General features: G+C 35.4%; 1 protein-coding gene across 5 annotated transcripts in view; it reads left to right on the top strand.

Annotated features, from left to right (window-relative positions):
• ADAM32 (ADAM metallopeptidase domain 32) overlaps positions 1-22,436 on the top strand; it is a 174,062-nt gene extending 151,626 nt beyond the window's left edge. For 2 of the 5 annotated variants that reach the window (XM_007097061.3, XM_042983413.1), the window contains 5 exons: positions 3,230-3,262; positions 14,626-14,664; positions 19,074-19,112; positions 21,414-21,452; positions 22,318-22,436. In XM_007097061.3, coding sequence (XP_007097123.2) covers positions 3,230-3,262; positions 14,626-14,664; positions 19,074-19,112; positions 21,414-21,452; positions 22,318-22,324 — 157 coding nt within the window. In that variant the 3' untranslated portion in view covers positions 22,325-22,436. Of the gene's footprint in view, positions 1-3,229; positions 3,263-14,625; positions 14,665-19,073; positions 19,115-21,413; positions 21,453-22,317 lie in introns of those variants that run through there. The other 3 variants (XR_006216642.1, XM_042983412.1, XM_042983414.1) reach the window with 2 other exon arrangements.
• Positions 22,437-24,402: the final 1,966 nt, after the last annotated feature.

Below are 24,402 nucleotides of genomic sequence, written 5' to 3'. Positions count from 1 at the left end.
ATGGTAGATATATTTGACTTCTAAAGAAAGTGCTGAGTTGTTTTTCAAAGCAGTTGTACCATCTTATATTCCAGCCACTAGAATGTGAGAATTCTAGTTCCTCCACATTCTTGCTGACACTTGATATGGTAATATATTTATTTTTAAAATTTTAACAATTCTGATAGTGTGTAGTGGCATCTCATTGTGGTTTTAATTCACATTTCTCTAATGACTAGCGAAATTGTCAGTTGTTTCATGTGTTTTTTTGTTGTTATATGTACTTTTTTGGAGAAGTATGTGTGCAAATCTTTGGCCCATTTTAAAATTAAGTAATTAATTAACTTACAGTTTAGAAGTCTTTTACTTATTTGTTTTTGTACCTATTGTGCCATGATTTCATAGGGAATGGGTTCCAACAGCTCAGGCACCTTTCAGTTGATTCTCACAAAATGTGCTCCTCTGGGTGGAGCAGATTGGTGCTTCAGTGGAACCCAAGTACGTTTCTTTTTGGCTTCCTTCTTTCTCTGACCATTTTCCTTCACGCGTTTCAGGAGGCTTTCTCGGCTTTTAGAGTGCCTGATATGCTCATTGGGTGCATTAATTCTCTTGGCATGAATTTTGCCCTTAATCATAGCATGCTAGGTACATTGTAGACTCAATTTTGCCATGTTAACATTTGTGGGACATTCTGTTTTGAACTGTGCCCATTCCCTTGATGTCTATAAATATATTAATTGTAGATTCACATGTGTGGCTAAAGAACAACTCCATGTTTTCTAAAAGGCGCAAAGAATGTATAGCTGGTGCCACTCCTCTTTCCCTTTGTGTTGGTCATTTTGAAAAACTATGGAAGATGGTGGTTCCAGCTGGAAGGCTCCATTTTTTGGTTGGCTTATCTTTTTTATTCCTGAGTTGTTCAGATCTTGTGGTCATTCTTAAATGAGTTGTTTTCTTATGATTGCATTCTGAGTGTTCTGTATATATTCTGGATATAAGTCTTATTATATATATGATTTGCAAATATGTAGATTAGGAGTAGTCTAAGACTTATTTTTTTTTATCCTTTCAAAGAACAAAAAGTTTAAATTTTGATGAAATCCAATGTATCAATTTCTTCTTTTATATATCATGCTTTTGGTTTTGTGTCTAGGAAATATTTGCCTAACCAAAATTCATAAAAATTTTCTTCTAAAGTTTTATAGTTTTAGGTTTTGCATTTAGGCCTATATATGATTTGAATTAACTTTTGTATGGGTTAAAAGGTATGGATAAAGTGGTTGTTTTCTGTGTAAGAATATCCAATTGGTCTAACACCATTGTTTTTAATGCTTTGTTAAGTGGGATCAAAACAGTCACCATTACTGAGGCAATACCCTTTTGAGTAACTCTACCCAATTCTCCATAGCATAATAGTTTGAAACTCAGGTGGTGGGAACATAAGCATTTCCTGTCCCTATGTGAACACAAAAGATTGCTCAATTTCAAATAATATTTCTCTGGCTTAGGTAGTTTCCTCATGTGTGTTCAATAATCAGTACTTTGCAGAAGACACAAGAGGGATCTTCCACAGATCTCAGGAGCTCTCTGTGTACAGCTCTTTCCCTTTCTGGAGTTTTCCCTGTGAATTCTAGCTGCCTTGGCCTCCCAAGACTCCCAATTCTAATAGCTCAACTCAGGGAGATTTCTGGGCTTTGTCTGGGTCCCCCTGGATGTGCTATAGGCTGAAAACTCTCACCAGGCAGTAAGAAAGGTCAATCAGTAGGTCTCACCTTTTTTATTCCCCTCTATCAGAGATCACTGTCCTGTGCTGCCTAATATTTAATGTCTGAAAATCATAGTTTCATATATTTTGTCCATATTTTTAGTTATTTTAGGCAGGAGGATAAATCAAGTCTGTAACTACATTTTGGTCAGAATTGGAAGTATGCCTTTACAGTCTGTAACCGTACTTTTGTATTTGTCTCAACACCTCACATTGTGTTAGATTTTTTTTATTTCACTTTACCATTTCTTCTGCCATCACTGTCCTGTTCTGGATTTATGGATTCTATTCTTGCAAAGATCTCTGTGGAGATTTTGAATATTATTACATTAAAGTTTTTTAATCGTTTGTGTTTTTTGGTGTGTGAATTCATTGTTTTGCTGTGGATGTTCACATTAGCTCTCAGTGGTTTGTAATCAGACTCTTTGATCTTCAATGTCTTTTGTTTTCCTGTGAGAATTCTGCATGTTTGTGTTGAAGAAAAATACATGTGGATTGTTTCACTTTTGCTTCTTTTATCAAGCAAAAATATTTAAAATAATTGCCATGTAATTGTTCAAGAATTTGTGGGAGTGTGAACTGGGGTCCTAAAATTATACTTTTCAAAGGCTTGGATTCCTACTTCTTTCAATGATACATTTTTCCCCATCTTCGTATCTTCATTTCCCTCCAGCATTCCAAAGGCCACTAGTCAGAATTTTTATTATTCCTGTTTCATGGGTGATATGGCTCTTCATGGCTCTCAGGTTTAATTAAGGAACTCATGGTTTTCCCACCATGAGGCAAAGGCCTTGAACTCCTTCTAAGAAAGAGCTATTAAATCTCTAGCCCCAAAAGTGTTATTACTGGTTTAGATACCCCTGAAATTATTCAGTATTAGCTCCTGTTTACCGTTTGAACTCTCAGTTTCTTCATTTTTATTAGCACTGGGAGAAGTCTTTTCTTGTTGTTAATCTCAGTTATGTGTTAAATGTTTGCGTTATTTTTTTCAGCAGTTCCTCTGTTATGAGGAATGGAAGGAAAGGGGAAAGAAATTGCCCTGCCACCTCACTCTGCCAGACTGTCTAGAAGTCAGTATGGTTGTTGTTTTTTTTTTTTTTTTAAATTCACAAATGTAGCATTTTTTTTAAATCAATGAATAAAAGTTAAATGTTGAGGCATGAAGGTCAGAATCAGGCATTCAGGGTCAAATCTGTATTCTGTATTCAGAAGCAATAAGGAAAAAACAATTTGTGCCTATTTGATAGTCTCCTCACTGTGGGATTTGAAATTTGCACTCTTTGTGGATGAGGTATATGGGTAAATAAGAGTATTATTTTTTTCTATCTTTGTTCAGTGACCTTGAACATTATTTTCTTTATTGGTAACTAGTCTTGTAAGAGAGGTAATACTGTTTATAAGATGGTCTGACTTTTATTCATGTAGTTGGCAAGACTTTCTTAGGACTAACATGAGACACAATTTTCCATTTTTTTAAATATCCAGGTTAGAAGGCAGCACTCACACATATGCTAGCAGGTAAGTAAGTTAAAAGGCGTCTTAAAATATATGTTGTAAATTAAGAACGAATTAATAATTCATAATTTTTAGATACTGTTTGAACAGCTGCAATTAGTAAAGTAATGCACTGAAAACCAGGCTACTAATATATATAGCAATTTAATTTCTAGTAAATTAGTCTATTATTCATTTAATAAATGTTATTGGAAGCCTACTCTGAGAAAACAAGGACTAAAATAGCCAACTCTAGTAAGAAATAAGATGTACATAATTAGTAAAGAAAAAGACTGTATAGTGCCTAGAAATAGCCCAACTTGTGTTGTATTCATGTATTGCTTGGGTAAATAAACAAGCAGATACCTGACATTTCATAGTCATTTCATAGACTGAGCTCAGGTAAAATCTATAATAATTATGGATTGGGAAGAAATAATTATATTGACCTAACTGTGCTGTTAGTATTTTGTCCCCATTAGTGTTTCTTACCCATAAATTCAGCCCTCACTGTTTTATAATTGCTGTGTGAACATTCTATTTGTTAGATTTATATGATACAATTTTTCAGTTCTTTTGCTTTCAATCTTTTATTTAAGGTGGTTTCTTAAAAACAACCTGCCAATGGAGCTTAAACATATATAATCTCAAGAGTTTCTCAATAGTTGAATTTAATATGTGTATATACTTGCATGTTTGCTGATGTATTTAGACTAAATTCTGCCACTTTATTATTTTTTGTTCTATATTTCATACTTTTCCAGTATTTTATTTTTCTACTTTCTTGTACTCTATTGTATCAATTGTACTTTCATTGTTTTTTATTTCCTTCTATTAATTTAGTCATTACATGTTCTAATTTTATTCTTTTAGTGATATTATTTAATGATTGAATTGTATTATTATTTAATTTTTGATATTAAATGTTAACTTCAGCTATAATGAGCATTTACAGTTTTCTAAGAACATCTTAGCCCATTTAACCCTATAATCTTTTATTCACTCTTATTATTATTATTTGATATTTAGTTACTCCTGAATTTTAACCTCCTGCAAACAAGTCATCATTGTCATTATTGTATTTAGTCAAAACATACTAGGATTTCACTACATGTTTACCACTTTATTTGCTCACTATTCTTTTTTGAATTTCACTCCATCTTTTTATGTTCAATCTCCCTTTTGGTGAAGTACGTCTCTTAGAATTTCCATCAGTGAGTCTCTGTGTAGTAAGTTATTTATCTTACCCACCTGAAATTATCTTTATTTTCATTCTTGAATAAGAGTCTATGAAGTGTGAACTTTTAATTTGAGAGTTATTTTGCCTTGACTATTTGAAGATATGTCATTGTAGTCTGGCATTTACTGCTAGAAGATGATGATAAATCTTCTCTTAGTGTGTTTATACATTTATTCCTTAATGGCTAATAGGAGTTTATCTGTAGTTTATCTGTTGTATTTCTATTGCTGCATAACATATTACCACACCCTAGTGACTTAAGACAATATTTATTTGTTATGTCAAAGTTCCGTAAGTTAGAAATCCAGGTGGATTTGGCTGGGTTTTCACAAGACTGACTGTAAGGCCTGAAGGCCAGGCTATGTTCCTAACTCATTCAGGTTGTAAGCAGAATCTAATTTCTTGCAACTGTAGGTCTGAGGTACCTATTTACTTGCTTGCTGTCTGCTAAGGGTCCCTCCCTATTCCTAGAGTCTGCCTGCATTATTTCTCATGTACCTCCCTTCATTTTCAAAGAAAAAGGGCGTTGAACTGTTCCTTAGGCTTTGACTCTCTCTTACTTCCTTTTCTGCCACCAGCAGAATACTTTTTTTTTAAGTTTATTTATTTTGAGAGAGAGAGAGAAAGAGCAGGGGATGGGCAGAGAGAGGAAGAGAGAGAATCCCAAGCAGTCTCTGCACTGTCACTGCAGAGTCTGATGTGGGGCTTGAACCCACACACTGTGAGATCATGACCTGAGCCAAAACTAAGAGTCAGATGCCTAACCAACTGAGCCACCCAGGTGCCCCCAGAATACTCTACTTTTGAAGGGCTCATCTGATTGAGTCAGGCCCACCAAAAATAAACTTTGTTTTTTAAGGTCAATGGATTTGGAGCTGGGAAATCTTTTCAGTACTTTGAAGAATATTTGAATAACCAAGGTATGGGGAACTTAGTGAGCCACCTCTAGAATTCTGCCTAACAAAAGCCTCTACATTTTCTTCTTGTCCCAAGACTTGTTATTTCATTATAATATATTCTGTAGAGATTTTTTTCTTTTTTTAAAAATTTTCTTTTTTATATTTTAAAATTTACATCCAAGTTAGTTAGCATATAGTGCAACAATGATTTCAGGAGTAGATTCCTTAATGCCCCTTACCCATTTAGCCCATCCCCCCACCACAACCCCTCTAGTAACCCTCAGTTTGTTCTCCGTATTTATGAGTTTCTTCTGTTTTGTCCCCCTCCCTGTTTTTATATTATTTTTATTTCCCGTCCCTTATGTTCATTTGTTTTGTCTCTTAAAGCCCTCATATGAGTGAAGTCATATGAGTTTTGTCTTTCTCTGACTGACTAATTTCACTTACCTTAATACCCTCCAGTTCCATCCATGTAGTTACAAATGGCAAAATTTCATTCTTTTTGATTGCCGAGTAATACTCCATTGTATATATATACCACTTCTTCTTTATCCATTCATCCATCAATGGACATTTGGGCTCTTTCCATACTTTGGCTATTGTTGATAGCACTGCTATAAACATGGGGGTGCATGTGCCCCTTCAAAACAGTACACCTTTATCCCTTGGATAAATGCCTAGTAGTGCAATTGCTGGGTTGTAGGGTAGTTCTATTTTTAGTTTTTTGAGGAACCTCCATACTGTTTTCCAGAGTGGCTGCACCAGCTTGCATTCCCACCAAAAATGCAAAAGAGATCCTTTCTCCGCATCCTCGCCAACATCTGTTGTCACCTGAGTTGTTAATGTTAGCCATTCTGACAGGTATCAGGTGGTATCTCATTGTGGTTTTGATTTGTATTTCCCTGATGATGAGTGATGTTGAGCATTTTTTCATGTGCTGGTTGGCCATCTGGATGTCTTCTTTGGAGAAGTGTCTATTCATGTCTTTTGCCCATTTCTTCACTGTATTCTTTGTTTTTTGGATGTTGAGTTTGATAAGTTCTTTATACATTTTGGATACTAACCCTTTATCTGATATGTCATTTGCAATATCTTCTCCCATTCTGTCAGTTGCCTTTTAGTTTTGCCGATTGTTTCTTTTGCTGTGCAGAAGCTTTTTATTTTGATGAGGTTCCAAAAGTTCAATTTTGCTTTTGTTTCCCTTGCCTCCAGAGAGAGACATGTTGAGTAAGAAGTTGCTGCGGCCAAGATCAAAGACGTTTTTCCCTGCTTTCTCCTCGAGGATTTTGATGACTTCCTGTCTTACATTTAGGTCCTTCATCCATTTTGAGTTTATTTTTGTGTACGGTGTAAGAAAGTTGTCCAGGTTCATTCTTCTGCATGTCACTGTCCAGTTTTCCCAGCATCACTTGCTGAAGAGACTGTCTTTATTCCATTGGATATTCTTTCCTGCTTTGTCAAAGATTAGTTGGCCATACGTTTGTGGGTCCATTTCTGGGTTCTCTATTCTATTCTATTGCTCTAAGTGTCTGTTCTTGTCCCAATACCATACTGTCTTGATGATTACAGCTTTGTAGTATAGCGTGAAGTCTGGGATTGTGATGCCTCCTGTTTTGGTTTTCTTTTTCAAGATCGCTTTGGCTATTTGGGGTCTTTTCTGGTTCCATACAAATTTTAGGATTATTTGTTCTAGCTCTGTAAAGAATGCTGGTGTTACTTTGATAGGGATTGCATTGAATATGTAGATTGCTTTGGGTAGTATCGACATTTTAACAATATTTGTTCTTGCTATCCAGGAGCATGGAATCTTTTTCCATTTTTTTGTGTCTTCTTCAATTTCTTTCATAAGCTTTCTATAGTTTTCAGTGTATAGATTTTTCACCTCTTTGGTTAGATTTATTCCTAGGTATTTTATGGTTTTTGGTGCAACTGTAAATGGATCAGTTCCTTGATTTCTCTTTCTGTTGCTTCATTTTTGGTGTATAGAAATGCAACCGATTTCTGTACATTGACTTTATATCCTGCAACTTTGCTGAATTCATGAATCAGTTCTAGCAGTTTTTTGGTGAAATCTTTTGGGTTTTCCATATAGAGTATCATGTCATCTGTGAAGAGTGAAAGTTTGACCTCCTCCTGGCCGATTTGGATGCCTTTTATTTCTTTGTGTTGTCTGATTGCAGAGGCTAAGACTTCCAATAGTATGTTGAATAACAGTGGTGAGAGGTGTCATCCCTGTCTTGTTCCTCACCTTAGGGGGAAAGCTGTCAGTTTTTCCCCATTGAGGATGATATTAGTGGTGGATCCTTCACATATGGGTTTTATGATCTCGAGGTATGCTCTTTCTATCCCTACTTTCTTGAGGGTTTTTATCAAGAAAGCATACTGTATTTTGTCAAATGCTTTCTCTGCATCTATTGAGAGGATCAAATGGTTCTTGTCCTTTCTTTTATTGATGTGATGAATCACGTTGATTGTTTTATGGGTATTGAACCAGCCCTGCATCCCAGGTATAAATCCTGCTTGGTCGTGGTGAACAATTTTTTTAATGTGTTGTTGGATTCGGTTGGCTAATATCTTGTTGAAGATTTTTGCATCCATGTTCATCAGGGAAATGGGTCTATAGTTCTCCTTTTTAGTGTGGTCTCTGTCTGGTTTTGGAATCAAGGTAATGGTGGTTTCATAGAAAGAGTTTGGAAGTTTTCCTTCCATTTCTATTTTTTGGAACAGTTTCAAGAGAATAGGTGTTAACTCTTCCTTAAATGTTTGGTAGAATTCCCCTGGAAAGCCATCTGGCCCTGGACTCTTGTTGTTTGGCAGATTTTTGATTACTAATTCGATTTCTTTACTTTATGGGTCTGTTTATGGGTTATGGGTCTGTTCAAATTTTCTATTTCTTCCTGTTTCAGTTTTGGTAGTGTATATGTTTCTAGAAATTTGTCCTTTCCTTCCAGATTACTGATTTTATTGGCATATATTGCTCATAATATTGTCTTATTATTGTTTTTATTTCTGCTGTGTTGGTTGTGATCTCTCCTCTTTCATTCTTGATTTTATTTATTTGGGTCCTTTCCTTTTTCTTTTTGATCAAACTGGCTAGGTGTTTATCAATTTTGTTAATTCTTTCAAAGAACCAACTTCTGGTGTCATTGATCTGTTCTGCTTTTTTTGGTTTTGATAGCATTAATTTCTGCTCTTATCTTTATTATTTCCTGTGTTCTGCTGGTTTTGGATTTCGTTTGTTGCTCTTTTCCCAGCTCTTTGAGGTGTAAGGTTAGGTTGTGTATCTGAGACCTTTCTTCCTTCTTTAGGAAGGCCTGGATTGCTATATACTGTCCCCTTATAACCGCCTTTGCTGCATCCCAGAGGTTTTGGGTTGTGGTGTTTAGGAATATACTTTTTAATTTCCTCTTTGACTGCTTGGTTAGCCCATTCATTCGTTAGTAGGATGTTCTTCAGTCTCCAAATATTTGTTACCTTTCCCAAACTTTTTGTGGCTGATTTCGAGTTTCATAGCGTTGTGGTCTGAAAATATGCACGGTATGATCTTTTTGTACTTACTTAGGGCTGATTTGTGTCCCAGTATATGGTCTATTCTGGAGAACATTCCATATGCACTGGAGAAGAATGTATATTCTGCTGCTTTAGGATAAAATGTTCTGAATATATCTGTTAAGTCCATCTGGTCCAATGTGTCATTCAAAGCCACTGTTTCCTTGTTGAGTTTTTGATTAGATGATCTGTCCATTCCTGTGAGTGGGGTGTTGAAGTCTCCTACTATTATGGTATTACTATCGATGAGTTTGTGATTAACTGATTTATATATTTGGGTGCTTTCACATTAGGTGCATAAATGTTTACAATTGTTAGGTCTTCTTGGTGGATAGACCCCTTGATTATGATATAATGCCCTTCTTCATGTCTTGATACGGTCTTTATTTTAAAGTCTAGATTGTCTGATATAAGTATGGCTACTCCGGCTTTCTTTTGTTGACCATTAGCATGATAGATGGTTCTCCATCCCCTTATTTTCAATCTGAAAGTGTCTTTAGGTCTAAAGTGGGTCTCTTGTAAACAGCATATAGATGGATCTTGTTTTCTTACCCATTCTGTTACCCTGTGTCTTTTGATTGGAGCATTGAGTCCATTGACGTTTAAAGTGAGTATGAAAGATATGAATTTATTGCCATTATGTTGCTTGTAGGGTTTCTGGTGGCATTCTCTGGTCCTTTCTAGTCTTTGTTGCTTTTGGTCTTTATTTATTTGTTTTTCCCCCATCTTTTCTCCCTTCAGAGAGTCCCCATTAAAATTTCTTGCAGGGCTGGTTTAGTGGTCACAAACTCCTTTAAGTTTTGTTTGTGTGGGAAACTTTTTATCTCTCTTTCTGTTTTGAATGACAGCCTTGCTGGATAAAGAATTCTTGGCTGCATGTTTTTCTGATTCGGCACGTTGAATATATCCTGCCACTCCTTTCTGGCCTGCCAAGTTTCTGTGGATAGGTCTGCAGCAAACCTCATATGTCTTCCCTTGTAGGTTAGGGACTTTTTTTCCCTTGCTGCTTTCATGATTCTCTCCTTGTCTGAGTATTTTGTGAATTTGACTATGATATGCCTTGTTGATGGTCGGTTTTTGTTGAATGTAATGGGGGGTTCTCTGTGATTCCTGGATTTTGATATCTGTCTTTCCCCATGTTAGGAAAGTTTTCCACTATGATTTGCTCACATAACCCTTTCTCTCTCTTCTTCTTCTGGGACCCCTATGATTCTGATGTTGTTCCTTTTTAATGAGTCCTTGATTTCTCTAATTCTTTTTTTTTTTTTAATTTTTTTTAACGTTTATTTATTTTTGGGACAGAGAGAGACAAAGCATGAACGGGGGAGGATCAGAGAGAGGGAGACACAGAATCTGAAACAGGCTCCAGGTTCTGAGCTGTCAGCACAGAGCCTGATGTGGGGCTCGGACTCATGGACCGTGAGATCATGACCTGAGCCTAATTCGGCCGCTTAACCGGCTGAGCCACCCAGGTGCCCCGATTTCTCTAATTCTTAAATTGTGCTCTTTTCCCTTAATCTCCCTCTTTTTTTCTGCTTCATTATTCTTTATAAGTTTGTCTTCTATATTGCTGATTCTCTGTTCTGCCTTGTCCATCCTTGCCGCTGCTGCAGCCATCCGTGATTGCAGCTCAGTTACAGCATTTTTAATTTCATTTTGGTTATTTTTTACTTCTTTTATCTCTGCAGAAAGGGATTCTAATCTATTTTTGACTCCAGCTAGTATTCTTATTATTGTGATTCTAAATTCTGGTTCAGCCATCTTGCCTGTATCTGTGTTGGTTAAATCCCTAGCTGTCGTTTCTTCGTGCTCTTTCTTTTCCAGTGAATTCCTTCGTTTTGTCATTTTGAAGGGAGAAAAGGAATTAATGAGGTAGAAAAATTGAAATTAAAAAAATTAAAATTAAAAAAATTTAAAAATAAAAATTTAACACACACACACAAAAATCAAATATATGATGCTAGATCCTAGGTGTGTTTTGGTCTGGATATTGAAGGTGGTTTGACAATTAGAGAAAATAAAAAGGGGGGGAGAAAAAAAAGGAAATCGTTTGAGAATTTGAAAAAATGAATACACTGAAGTAGACTAAAATGAGATGATGGGGGTAAAATAGAATTTGAAAAAATATATAGAAAAATAAATATAGTAGAAAAAAATTAAAGAAAAATATTTTTAATAAAATTTAAAAATAAATATGAATTTTTTCTTTTACTGTATTTAAGAAAAAAGAAAAGAAATGAAAAAGAGAAAAAAGATTAAAAAAGAAAAAAAGAAAAGAAAAAAGAAATAGTTTGAAAATTTGAAAAAGTGAATACACTGTAGTAGACTAAAATAAAATAATGGAAGTAAAATAGAATTTGAAAAAATTTACATAAAAGCAAAAAATAGTATTAAAAATTAAATAAAAATATTTTTAATAGAAATTGAAAGTAAAAATGAAGTCTTTCTCTTTGTGGATTCAAGAAAAAGAAAAGAAACAAAAAGAGAAAAAAGAAAAAAAAGAAAAAAAAATCGTTTGAAATTTTTAAAAGGTGAATACACTGAAGTAGACTAAAATAAAATGATGGAAGTAAAGTAGAAATTGAAAAAATTTACACAAAAGTAAAAAATATAGTAATAAAAATTAAAGAAAAATATTTTTAATAAAAATTGAAAATAAAAGTAAATTTTTTCTGTTTCTGTATTCAAGAAAAAAGAATTGTAAAAGAGAAAAAGAAAAAAGAAAGAAACTTGAATAGATGAACCTGGTAACAGATTGAAGTAGGACTGAAATTGCTTTCTTTTCCCCTAGAAGTCAGTCTACATAGCTCTTTATAGTCCATAAATTAAGCCAGCGGTGAGACTTCTGTTCTTGAAAAGCCAAGTGGCCCAGTTGGGCAGGGCTCAGTGTAACAGCTCCGCTCTCCACTAGATGGTGCTGTTAGCCTACTGGGGTGTATTGTTGTGGGGCTCGTAGGTGCATATGTGCATGCACTTGAGCAGTGAAAATGGCCCCACCCAGCTACCCAGTCTGTTCTACCAGATCGCACACCCGTCCTCTGTCTTCAGTTCTTGTCCACTCCCTGCTTTTTCACTCTGTGACCAGGCTCCAGGAAGTACCTCTCTCCTGAGTTTTGTCTCAGATGCGGCTGTTTTCCCTGGCCCCTTACTTCCAAAGGACTGCAGCTTTGACCTGTTCCACCCCTCTGTAGGAGGGTCTCACCAAGCAATGGCCAAATGAGCAACGGCCAAATGTCGGCTGCACCCAGGAATGCCCGCTGGACCCTGCTGCTGCCTGTACCCTGAGACTGTGGCCAGGTGCCAGCCCGCCCCAGAAAATGTTCGTGAGACAGTGTAGCAGCAGCGTTTCAGGGATTATGGAAAATCACAACACGCATCTGGCACCAGGCTTCAACCTTAATGACCTTGCTCCAGCACCAGCGAATGTGGCCACCTTCTGGGGTCTGTTGGGACCAGGTGGCTTCAACAGTTTGTACCAAATGTCCTTCCAGCTGTGGAACTGCTTTTCCCAGTGTAGCTCGAGAACCTCCTGGACCCCAGTCTGTTCCTGGGGATTCGCCCTTCCCACCAGGGCACTGCCAGGTATCGAGCTGCAGAGTTGCAGCCTTTGCACTCCCCTTGTTTACAGTCTTAATGGAATTTAAACCCTCTCCTTTCTCCTTTCTCCCTTTTTAGTTTAGTCCCTGTGGCTATTTCCAATTTTCCACTTTCTCTCTGGCTGCTTTTGGGGAGGGGTGCTTTTCCTGTATTCTCCCCCCTCCCCAGTCTCCATCCTCTGCCCGCAAAAGCAGTTCCCTACCTTTTGTGGCTTCTCACTCCCCAAATTCACCTCTCTGTACCGTGTACCTGCTGAATTCTGTGGTTCAGGTTGTACAGATTGTTGTGTTAATCCTCCAATCAGTTTTCTAGGTGTGTAAGATGGTTTAGTGTTGGTCTGGCTGTATTTCATGGATGTGAGACACACAAAAAACTTCCATGCTGTCCGCCATCTTCACTCCTTCCCGAGATTTTTTTTTAACCCCTGTACCAAATTCAGTATTTTCTTTAAGTGAGAAGACTCACAATTTCAAGTTTGGAAAAGTCCTAGATGTTTTCTCTTCAAATATTGAGTCTCTGTCATTCTAAATCTTCTGTGTCTGAACTCCTTCATGTTTCTTAACTGCTCTTTTTATATTTTATTACATTTCTGTTTGTCAAGTGTTCTGGGTGATTTCCCTAAACAATTAAAAAATCAGTAATCCTTTTTTTCCAGTTCTTTCATTTTTTGTTTAATGGGTTCTGTTTCTTTATTGGTCTCTATGGAAATCCCAAACATTCTTTTTTTTCTTTCTTTTCTTTTTTTTTTTTTTTTTGGTCTGTTACTTGTAATTTTTTTTATGTATGAATTCTTTACTTTTCTCTGCCTGTGGACACTAACTCTCAGTGGCTTTTTTTCTTTGATTGTAAGGCCACCTTAAGCACCCATAATTATATCATGAGATTTCTGTGTATCCTGCTTTGTAGAATCTTCCTTGTGGAGATTATTTCATGTGTTACTCTCCTAAGTCATAAATGCTTACATTTGTTATACCTGGAGATCTAGAATTCATAGGAAGCATGGGCCTGTATCCTAAACCTAAAACTCATAAGGCTTGAGGTTCCTGTTTCTCTATTTGATATTTTTTCCATCCACATCCTTAAACCATTTGAAGCACTTAGAGTTTCTATGTCTCTAGGTGATCCTTTTCCATCTACACTTTTGAAACAATTACCTTGCTGCATCTCAAAGATTAATAGTAGCAGATTTTACTATCCCTCTTTTATGGCTTCCAAGTTTAGAGAAGGAGTCAGTGTAAGCTTTCTAGGAGGGCTCAACTCCTTATTGGCTATGTGGATGACTAATTCACCTACTTCTGGAGTCACTCAGCTTTTTTTTTTTTTAACGTTTATTTATTTTTTTTTGAGACAGAGAGAGACAGAGCATGAATGGGGGAGGGTCAGAGAGAGAAAGGGAGACACAGAATCAGAAGTAGGCTCCAGGCTCTGAGCAGTCAGCACAGAACCCGACGCGGGGCTCAAACTCACGGACCGCGAGATTGTGACCTGAGCCGAAGTCGGATGCTTCACCAACTGAGCCACCCAGGCGCCCCAGGAGTCACTCAGCTTTAGTTCCTATTTACTTTTCATGCTTACAGTTTTCTCTCTTTTTAATACTATCATGGGAAATTTCCCTTTCTTCTTTTAAATTTTGGCTAGTATTTTGTGTTATTTTTTCACTATTTCTCTGTGCATGGTAGAAGGGGGAAGCTACCTTGTCAGCCCAGTCAGTTTGATTATCTAGAAGTCAGTGAGGGTTTTAAATCATGACCTGTAATAATTTGTTTATCAGTGGGTAAAACATTAGATTGGAACTTGAAGGCCAGAATCAGGCATTTAAAATTGAGCATATCCTGGCAAGTAAAAAGGAGAAAACTAATCTGTTCTCTTACTCCTTTCCCTATTGGGGATTTGATATTTATATTCTTTATGGATATGGTATGTGTATAAATAAGAATATTAATTGCATACTTCAATTTAGTAATCTCTTAAAATTATTCATTAGTGGCAATTAGTGATATAAAAGAGTTAATGCAGGTTACAAAATAGTCTGACATTCATTTGTTATGGATGCATATTTTTTTAATATTAACTTGGAAAGCATTATTTTCATTCTCATTTAGATCCAGATCAGAAAGCAGCAGCCAAACAGATACAGTCAGGTAAGTAAATTAGGAGGTGTCTTTTAAAGTAAGTATGTGGGGGCACCTGGGTGGCTCAGTCAGTTGAGCGTTTGACTTCGGCTCAGGTCATGATCTCATGGTTCATGAGTTTGAGCCCCGCGTCGGGCTCTGTGCTGACAGCTTGGAGCCTGGAGCCTGCTTCAGATTCTGTGTCTCCCTCTCTCTCTGCCCCATCCCCATTCATGCTCTGTCTCTCTCTGTCTTAAAAATAAACAAAACATTTAAAAGAATTCAAAATAAGTATGTGTTAAAAATAAGATTAACAAATTGATAACCAGCAATAAATTACTAAGTATCAATTGAGCAGTAACAATTGGTAAGGTGCTATACGAAAAAATAACATTAGTATTTGCCAATCTAATAACTAATGACTATTTGTCTAGAAAAATCAATGTCTTCTTACTTTGATTTTGTTAATGTATGTTGGGGTTTAGTTTTTGGAAACAAAGGAAAAAATGATTGGTTAAATGTTTATGGAGCTAACTCATAAATGGGAAGTTTACCTCTGTATTTATAGATTTTTACAACTAGAAATTAAATGTGCATGCTCATGAACAACTGAATGAATTCTTACCCTAGTCACTTAAGAAAACTTTGCTGAAGAGAAACATCATAATAAAATTTTGTAAGTTTATTTACTTATTTTTAAAGAGACAGAAACAGCATGAGAAGGGGAGGAGCAGAGATAGAGGGGGAAAGAGAGAATCCCAAGCAGACTCCCTACCAACAGCACAGAGCCTAATGGTAGGGATCAAACTCACAAAACTGTGAGATCATGATCTGAGCCGAAACCGAGAGTCGAAGGCTTAACTGATTGAGTCACCCAGGTGACCCAAGAAACAATAATTCTATGGGGGTGTCTGGGTGGCTCAGTCAGTTAGGTGTCTGACTGTTGATATCGACTCAGGTCATGATCCCACGGTTTGTGGGATCTATCCCCACATCGGGCTCTACACGAACAGTTCAGAGACTGCTTGGGATTCTCTCTCTCCCTCTTTCTCTCTGACCCTCCCCTGTTTGTAGTCTATCTTTTTCTCTCTCAAAATAAATAAACATTAGAAAAAAAAACACAGTAATTCTACATCTTCCATAGCCTTTCAGTATCACAAAAGAGTTTTAATTAGATTTCCATCCATTTCCTGAAGGGTGGATATTTCTGTATAATAAAGCAGTAAGTCTAGTTTCCCACATCTGTCATTTTTGGGTTTGGGGTCTTTCTGCAGATATAAAATGTTTAGGAGTTTTCACACCCCTCTCCCTGACTTACAATCTTTATTTACTTGTGAGGAAGTGTTGGTGTTATTCCTTATGTGTTCTTCCAAAGTCCACTGCTATTCCAAAAACACTTCCAGATCTATAGAGTAAACCTTGTAGGCTGTACAACATGGTTATATAATTTGTCTTATTCTAGATGAGAGCTTCCTCTTCAATAAGAATGCCTGCCTTTCTTTATTTCTCTTTTATTATGACAATCTCTTTATAGTGACACTTTGAAATCATGATTTACCATCACCAAACTAAAAAAAAATTGATTTTCATTTAATAATGATAATAGTAATATGTCCTCTCTGTGTCAGGGAGTTTTCATATGGTACTCAAACACAGCAAGTCTCAGGTACTTTTCCTCAACTTGGACATATGTCTTATTATACTGTTATCTCAGAAAATAAAAGCCATGATTATCTTTCTCAGCATTGTATAGCCAGCCTGTAGTAGAATTCTTGGTTAATGCTAAGTGCTCAATAAATATTTGTTGAATGAATGAATAAATGATTACTTTTAATCTCCCCCTGCCCCTCCCCACATGGGCAGCTAAACAAAAAACCTTAAAAATACAAAAGTACATAGATACGTACACACACATATACACATCCATATATCTATGGATGTTACAACTGCTGTGATGTTATAACTGTTCTCATTTCTTCTCTCATATTATCTCTCATCCTAAAACTTGTTGATATAATTCATCTCTTCTAGGGTCATTATTCACCTACATTGGGTGAGGGATGATAACATTAATTATAGGAAAATTTACATTTCAGTTAGAGTAGTATAATTTAGGATGTTAATCCACTACACTAACCTTCTGGCTTGGTGTGTACTAGGGAAACATTTTTGGGATAATTATTCATGTAAGTTTTAATAATGTCACTTGATACTATTGCTTTGCTTTACTAACATAAAATCTACACTATAATTTTCAGGTCATTTATTTTTGGAATAATCCTTATCTGGTGGAAAGTTAGTGGGAAAGGCTGTTGAAGTCAAGGAATACAGAGAGGCGTGAATCCCAGTATCGTTATATTAATGCCACTTTAAGCATCATTAATTTTTAAATATCTGAATTAAATTAATATTTCCAGTCTTTTCCTAAACAGTAGAAGGATCTTAGATCATTTAATAGCAAACTACATTATGAATCTTTCATATATTGTCATTTGAGTTTTAACTTCTAGGTTCTTTACCTACATGACTTCCCTTCCATTAGTCATTATTGTTGTTGTGATTATATTTACTAGGATCTAACAACATATTTACTAATTACTTTGTTCGCTATTCATTCTTGAACCCATTTTCTCATGTTGATTTCAATTTCCCTTTTCCTGAAGTACAACCCTTTTAGTTTCAATTAGTGTCTATGGTTATAAGCATTTTGTGTTAAATGCCTGAACATATATTTTTTCCACACCCAGCTTTGAAAGAGAACCTGGATGATTATAGACTTATAGTTGAGAGTCACTTTACACAACTCTTTTAAAGCATTCTATTGTAATGTGACATTTACTGTCATTGATGAGACCTCCGTTGTTAGTGTAATTAATTTCTTTATTCCTTTCCAATTAATGTGTGTTTGCTCTAAATGGCTTCTAAGGTTTCCTATTTGTCCTGAGTTTTGTTATTTTATTATGATATGTTCTGATATAATTTGTTCTTATTGATACTGATCTGGATTCAATATAGTCTTTAGATATCAATACTCAGGTCATTAATTCTATACAAAAAATCAGTTATTATTTCTTCAATTATTGACCCTTCCCCATTCTTTTTCTTTTCTTTAAAATGACTAATATCTAAAATGATTATATTGGGGAGAGTCTTCTCATTTTAGCGTCCATGTTTCTTAACTGGACTGTTCATGTACCGTACTTTTTCACCTCTCTATCTGGCATTGATTCCTTCATATGAGCTTCCAGATCACTCATTCTCCTAATGGTTATCTTTTTCATGACTTATTCCCATCTTACTCTCTGTGGAGATCTTAAATATTTCTATTTAAGTTTTTTATATTGTCCATTGATCTTAATGTGTGAATTTTTTGTTCTGCTGTGCTATGGCTGTGGCCATTTAACACACAGCAGTAGTTTGTAATTTAGACTTGTAAATGATGTCATCCTTAGGAGCCATGATTGGTCTCATGGGAATTCTGCATGCTGAGTTTACGCATACATTAGGAAGAGGGGAATGTTTCAGATTTGCCTGTCCTGGAGCATGAATGTTTCAATATTTTCTATATTTCCTGGCTCAAATTTGTAGGTAGTAGGATTAAGGAATTGAGATCCTGCCCCTCTACATAGTACAGGCCTGAAGTTTTACTTCTCTATGTGGCCCTTTTCCATCTACATGGATAAGCCAGCTTACTTGTTGCATTCCCAATGGCCATAATTTTTATTTGCTCTATTTAGGACTACTAGTCTCAGGGTTTGTTCTATCTTTCTAACATCTGTTAGAAACAGTGTCTTCTACTCCTTCCAAGGTACGGTTAGTAAAACTATGTCTCTTAGGATGTAAATCATTCATATTCCCTTGTAGTCATTCAGCTTTTGCTCCTGTTTTCCTTCTGAACTCTTAGTTTCTTCATTTTTTACTGACAGAAGGAAAAGCCTTTTTGGCTGTCAATCTCCATTGGATATTAAATTTTTGTGCCATCTTCTTCAGCTTTTCTGTGGAATAGAAAGGGAAGACTTTTCTTGTGGAATAGAAAGGGGAACTCTTTCCTGTCATTTCATTCTGCTAAATTGCCCAGAAGTAAATAAATGTGAGTTTTCATTTGCAAAATGTGGAAATTTACATATCAATGAATAAAAAAACTAACTTGAAGTCTGAAAGCCAAATTTAGGCCTTCATAGTCAAACTTACGTATTGTGCTTAGAAGTGGTGAAGAAAAAAAAAATGCATCTCTACCATCTTGATACTTTTCCCCACTGGAAGTTTTATATTTTGCATTATATGTTGTACTTGGTGTTGTGTAAATAAGAATATTACTTATTTGCATGTACCAAGTGTTAAGAGAGTTAGTTTTGGTATAAAATGGCTTGATCATCATTCTCAATTTAGGCAAGTTTCTTAACTGCTAGACATTATTTTTATTTTTTATTTTTATTTAGATCCAGTTCAGAAAGTAGTGCTCAAACATATACCAGCAGGTAAGTAACTTAGAAAGTTTTTCTCATAAATAAGTGTATCTTGAAAATAAGAATGAACAGGGGCACCTGGGTGACTCAGTTGGTTAGGCATCCACTTTTGATTTCGGCTCAAATCATGTGATTGAACCCGTGCAGGGCGTGCTTGGGATTCTCTCTCTCCTCTCTCTGAACCCCTCCCCCTGCTCCCTCTTTCTCTTTCTCTCTTTCAAAGTAAATAAATAACTTTTAAAAAAGAAAATAGTGAACAAATAATTGCTTACTATTTTTTAGCAGCCACAGATGATAAAGTACTGTCCTAAAAAACAATTTATCGGTATTTTTCGTTCTAGGAATAAATATTTATTAACTCAGTCTTTTTTCTCAGTTGACTAAATTTTTATTGATTCCCTACTCTTTTGATACACAGGAAAAAAACTAGTTAAATCTAATGAGACAAGATATCTATAATTATTATGTGGAAGTAACTCATAAGCAGAGCATTTTTTACATTCTTTATGATGAGGTACACAAAGGAAAATACTACTTTTTTGTTCAGATTACATTTATATCCACAAACTCAATATAAACAATGGGGTAAACTCCACTTAGAAGGGGTTTATCACAGAGATGGTATCATAAACACACTAAAATTCTTTGCTTCTCACAGCCCCGCAACAGCCCACAATTGTGTTAACAAAGGTTCTCTGAATTCTTCTTAAATTTTTAGTTTCCCATGCTCCACAGTTGTGGCCTTGTGATCCTTCTAAAGTCATCAAATATTTATTGGTCTTCTCACATTTCTTTCTCCCTTATTAGAATTTTAGTTTTCTTGTACTGTCTGACATTTTTCCTTAAAGTGTCTTTTAGTTACTTTCAATCTACTAGTATTCCAGAATATCCCTTTATAGCCACAGGTTAAAATTTCAGGCTGCACCACAACATTTATAGTTTCTATCCTTTCTGATGGAGTCACTTCCTCCATTAGGGAAGGTTATGGAATTTCTACATCCTTTATTCTCTCTGTTATTTTTGGATATCTCCTAACATAATTACTCTTTTATAGATGTTAGTTACATTCTCCCAACTAGGTATGAAAAAAGAGCTAATTTTCTTTATTGTCTCCATTTCCTGTCAAGAGAATGCTCAACACAATTCTTCCAAACTTTTGCTTACCTAGAAGCATCACTTTCCCTATATATACTCTGAAATCACTTGAGGGTAATGCTCTGTACACCTAGCAGAGTACATGCTTAAAGAATAAGTTGTTAATGAATGAGTGATTACTCTTGAACTTCACATACACACATAATTAATATTATTACTACTCCATTTGTCCCCTCTCCCATTATAGAATATGGGATTCACATAATCATCTTCTTCTAGAAGTGGTATTCAACTGGACTGAGGGATAGTCAAAGGCATGGTTAACACTACCAAAACAAGAATTTTTTTAAATGCTGGAAATCTAATGGGTTGTGCATGTCAGTAGACACAAGTCTAGGTCCCTTTATTGGTTTGGGGGAGAACTAACTACAGTTAACCTTCGAACAACATGGATTTGAACCGTGCAGATCCACTTACACATGGGCTTTTTGATAAATATATAAATATAGTACCATAAATGTATCTTCTTTATGATTTTCTTAATAGGCTTTCTTTTCCCCAGCTTACTTTATTGTAAGATACAGTTTATTTTATATATATATACATATATATATATGTATATATATATGAAGTATAAAATGTGTTAATCAACCCTTTATGTTATCAGAAAGGCTTCCAGTCAACAGTAGATTATTAAGTAATTAAATTTTAGAGGAGTCAAAAGTGTTATGTGTGGTAATCAACTCTGTGGGGGTTGACACCCTTAACCCCTTTGTTGTTCATGGGTCAACTGTATATTAAAAAGGGGTGTTTCATAGTGAGAATAGTTGGAAACATCTTCTTTAAGGTCTGAAGATATAAAATAGCAGAGGTAGGGAAAGGATGAGAAGGGTAAAATTATATCACTTATCACTGAATTATCTCCCTAATCTTATCATCTATATTATTTTCTCTGTCAATAAACCTCATTTAATTTGTCTTCAATTTATTATTTTTTTCTCTAATTCTGTTGGTTAGAGGATCAGAAAAAAATCTATGGATCCAAAAATTTGATTTTGACTTTTGGTAATAAGTAGTATAAATGTAGACATTTGGGAGATATTTCTTTTTTACCATTCTTTTGCAGGCAAAGAGGAAGAAACTTCCATTAAAAATATAAAATAACTTTATTGTATTGTATTGTATCAAACTAAAAGTATTATTTCGTTGTTTATTTAGATCCAAATCACAGGAAAGCATCCAAACACATAACAGTAGGTAAGTATATTAGAAGCTGTCTCTTAAAATAAATGTTTGAAATTAAAATGAAATTCATAATCTATAGTATTTATTGGGTAGTTTAATTAATAAAGTACTAAATCAGAAACAATGTATTAATCTTTACTAATCTTATTATTGGTCTTTTTTCTTCATTCAATATTGTTCTCTTAAGTCTGTTGGGAACTATCTCTTGTGGGTAGAATGGAATTAAAGGGTTGAATCCAGTAAGATATCTGTTATGTAAATTAGTCTATAAAGTAAATTTATAATCAGGACCACCTTATCCGTTAGGCATTGAAGGCACAATATTTAAGTCCTATGAGTTTCCAACTGCCAAAAACAAAACTATTTACAACATGAAAAACCAAACAGATTGGCCCCAAGATATGGAAAAGGTACAATTAATATATATTTCAATTTCTAAAAAATAATGCAGTTTGATTCATATTCATGAACATTTTATTGTATGTAGAAAAATGTAAGATTTTCTCATTTGCAAATACTTCTGATTAAAAATGATGCTTCTCCAGAAATCTCATAAAATTGTAGCGTAAATGTTACTCATGGCCAAATAATTTCACAAGCAAAATTAACAAAAATTTTGTCTAGAATTTTAAGTAGGTTCCATTCCCAACGTGGAGCCCAATGTGGAACTTGAACTCATGACCCTGAGATCAAGACCTGAGCTGACACCAAGAGTCTGATGCTTACCCGGCTGAGCCACCCAGGAGACCCTAGAATCCTTTTTTTTGACATGTGAATTTTTTTGCTTGGCAGTACCCCCAGTTTGTATATTCTGCGGTGGAAGGGAGTTTATTGCTCTCAATACCTTAAGCCTGTGTGTCTTTTTTCTCTTCCACAGTAACTAATAATTCCTTCAGAAGGCAATGGATATCAGAGAGTATCTCACTGAGAAATGAAAATTTCACCTTTGCTCCCTTGGTCACAGTTGAAGGAAACAATAAACTGAGTGTGGAACTATTTGCATGTGCATCTGTTTTTCTTTCTGCTTCCACCCCTGAGGCTGCAGTTCTGTCATTTCAGGGCCCTTAACTGAAGATACTCATCTCTACTCAGGCATCTCCATCCCAACCAGGCTCCCTGAGCTCTTTTTCCCAGTTCTCCTACCACCCACTCCTGCTTACTTGCTTGGAGCCTCAGATGCTGGCAATCTGCATCAACTGCTTTTACTCAGGAAGAGCTCTGGGTGGTAGTCCATGTTCTTCCTCCTAGTCCTTCTCACTGGACTTGGCTGGCTGTATACAGATCTCAGTTAATCCTGATATTTTCCCACCTCACCTTCCCCAAAACCCGAATCCATGGCTTCTGAGGGAAGCTGTGTTTGCCTTAAGGACTATGCTACTGTCTAGGACTCTTGCTCTAACCACTGCTTTTCCCTTGTCCCTTGGCTAAGTGACCCATAGGGTGAATCCTAGAAGACAGAAGAACCCAGAGAGCCTGGGCTTGGGTCTCAGGGGCAAAGGTTAATCCCTATCAGAGTTTAGTGGCAAGGCTGAAAAATTGAGTTAGGTAAAGTTTCTCTCATTTTCATTTTTTGAAATTTTGTATGAAATTGTTTACTTTTCCAATGAAATATTTGTCAGAATTCACCAAAGAAACTGGAATTTTCTTTGTGAGTTGTACTTTAATTATGGATTCAATTTCTTTAACAGAGGACTATTCAGGTTTTTAATTTATTCTTGCAGTAGGTTTTTCATATATTGTAATCTTAAAGGAGTCTATTTCATTTAATGGTCAATCATTTGACATAAAGTTGTTCTTAAAAACCTTTCTTAGTGTTATTAACCTTTTATGGGATCTTTCTGATCAGGGTTGATAAGTGTTTTCACATTAACTAAAATCTATTAATCTTTTCAGACCACCTCGTCTTTTTTTTTTCTTTATTGCATCTCTGTTTTCTGTTTCATTGATTTCTGCCTTTTTAAAATTTGCTCTTTTCCTAGCTTCTGGAAGTGGAAATTTAGTTCATTTATTTTAAACATTTTCTAAATATTTTAAAGGTGTAAATTTGCTCTATATACTTCTTTAGCTTCATTTCATGAAATGTGATATGTTGTATTTTTATTATTCTTCAGGTTAAAATATTTTCTTTTTCTTTTCTTTTCTTTTCTTTTCCTTTCCTTTCCTTTCCTTTCCTTTCCTTTCCTTTCCTTTCTTTTCTTTTCTTTTCCTTTCTTTTCTTTTCTATTTTTTTTATTGTGGATGTTTTCCTATTTGACCTTAATTTTTGCCTAGTAGTTTTCTTTTAATTTTGTTTTTAAATTTTATTTTTAATTTACATCCAAGTTAGTTAGCATATAGTACAACAATGATTTCAGGAGTAGATTCCTTAGTGGTCCTTACCCATTTAGCCGATCCTCCCCCCCAGAACACCTCCAGTAACCCTCAGTTTGTTCTCCATATTTGTGAGTCTCTTCTGTTTTGTCCCCCTCTCTGTTTTTATATTATTTTTATTTCCCTTCCCTTATGTTTATGTATTTTGTCTCTTAAAGTCCTCATGAGTGAAGTCGTATGATACTTGTCTTTCGCTGACTAATCTCACTTAGCATAATACCCTCTAGTTCCATCCACGTAGTTGCAAGTGACAAGATTTCATTCTTTTTGATTGCCGAGTAATACTCCATTGTATATATACCACATCTTCTTTATCCATTCATCCATTGATGGACATTTGGGCTTTTTCCATACTTTGGCTATTGTTGATAACACTGCTGTAAACATTGGGGTGTATGTGCCCCTCTGAAACAGCACACCTGTATCTCTTGGATAAATACCTAGCAGTGCAATTGCTGGGTCATAGGGTAGTTCTTTTTAGGTCAAAATATTTTCTAATTTTCACTTTGATATCTGAATTATAGGTTACTTAGAAGTGTATTGTTTAACTTCCAAATATTTGGATATTTTCAGTTTAATCTTTTCTTACTGA

This window comes from Panthera tigris, chromosome B1 (genome assembly GCF_018350195.1).
Source record: "Panthera tigris isolate Pti1 chromosome B1, P.tigris_Pti1_mat1.1, whole genome shotgun sequence".
Lineage (NCBI taxonomy): Eukaryota > Metazoa > Chordata > Mammalia > Carnivora > Felidae > Panthera > Panthera tigris.
The sequence above is the reverse complement of the archived record's forward strand: the minus strand, read 5'-3'. Positions and strand labels throughout refer to the sequence as shown.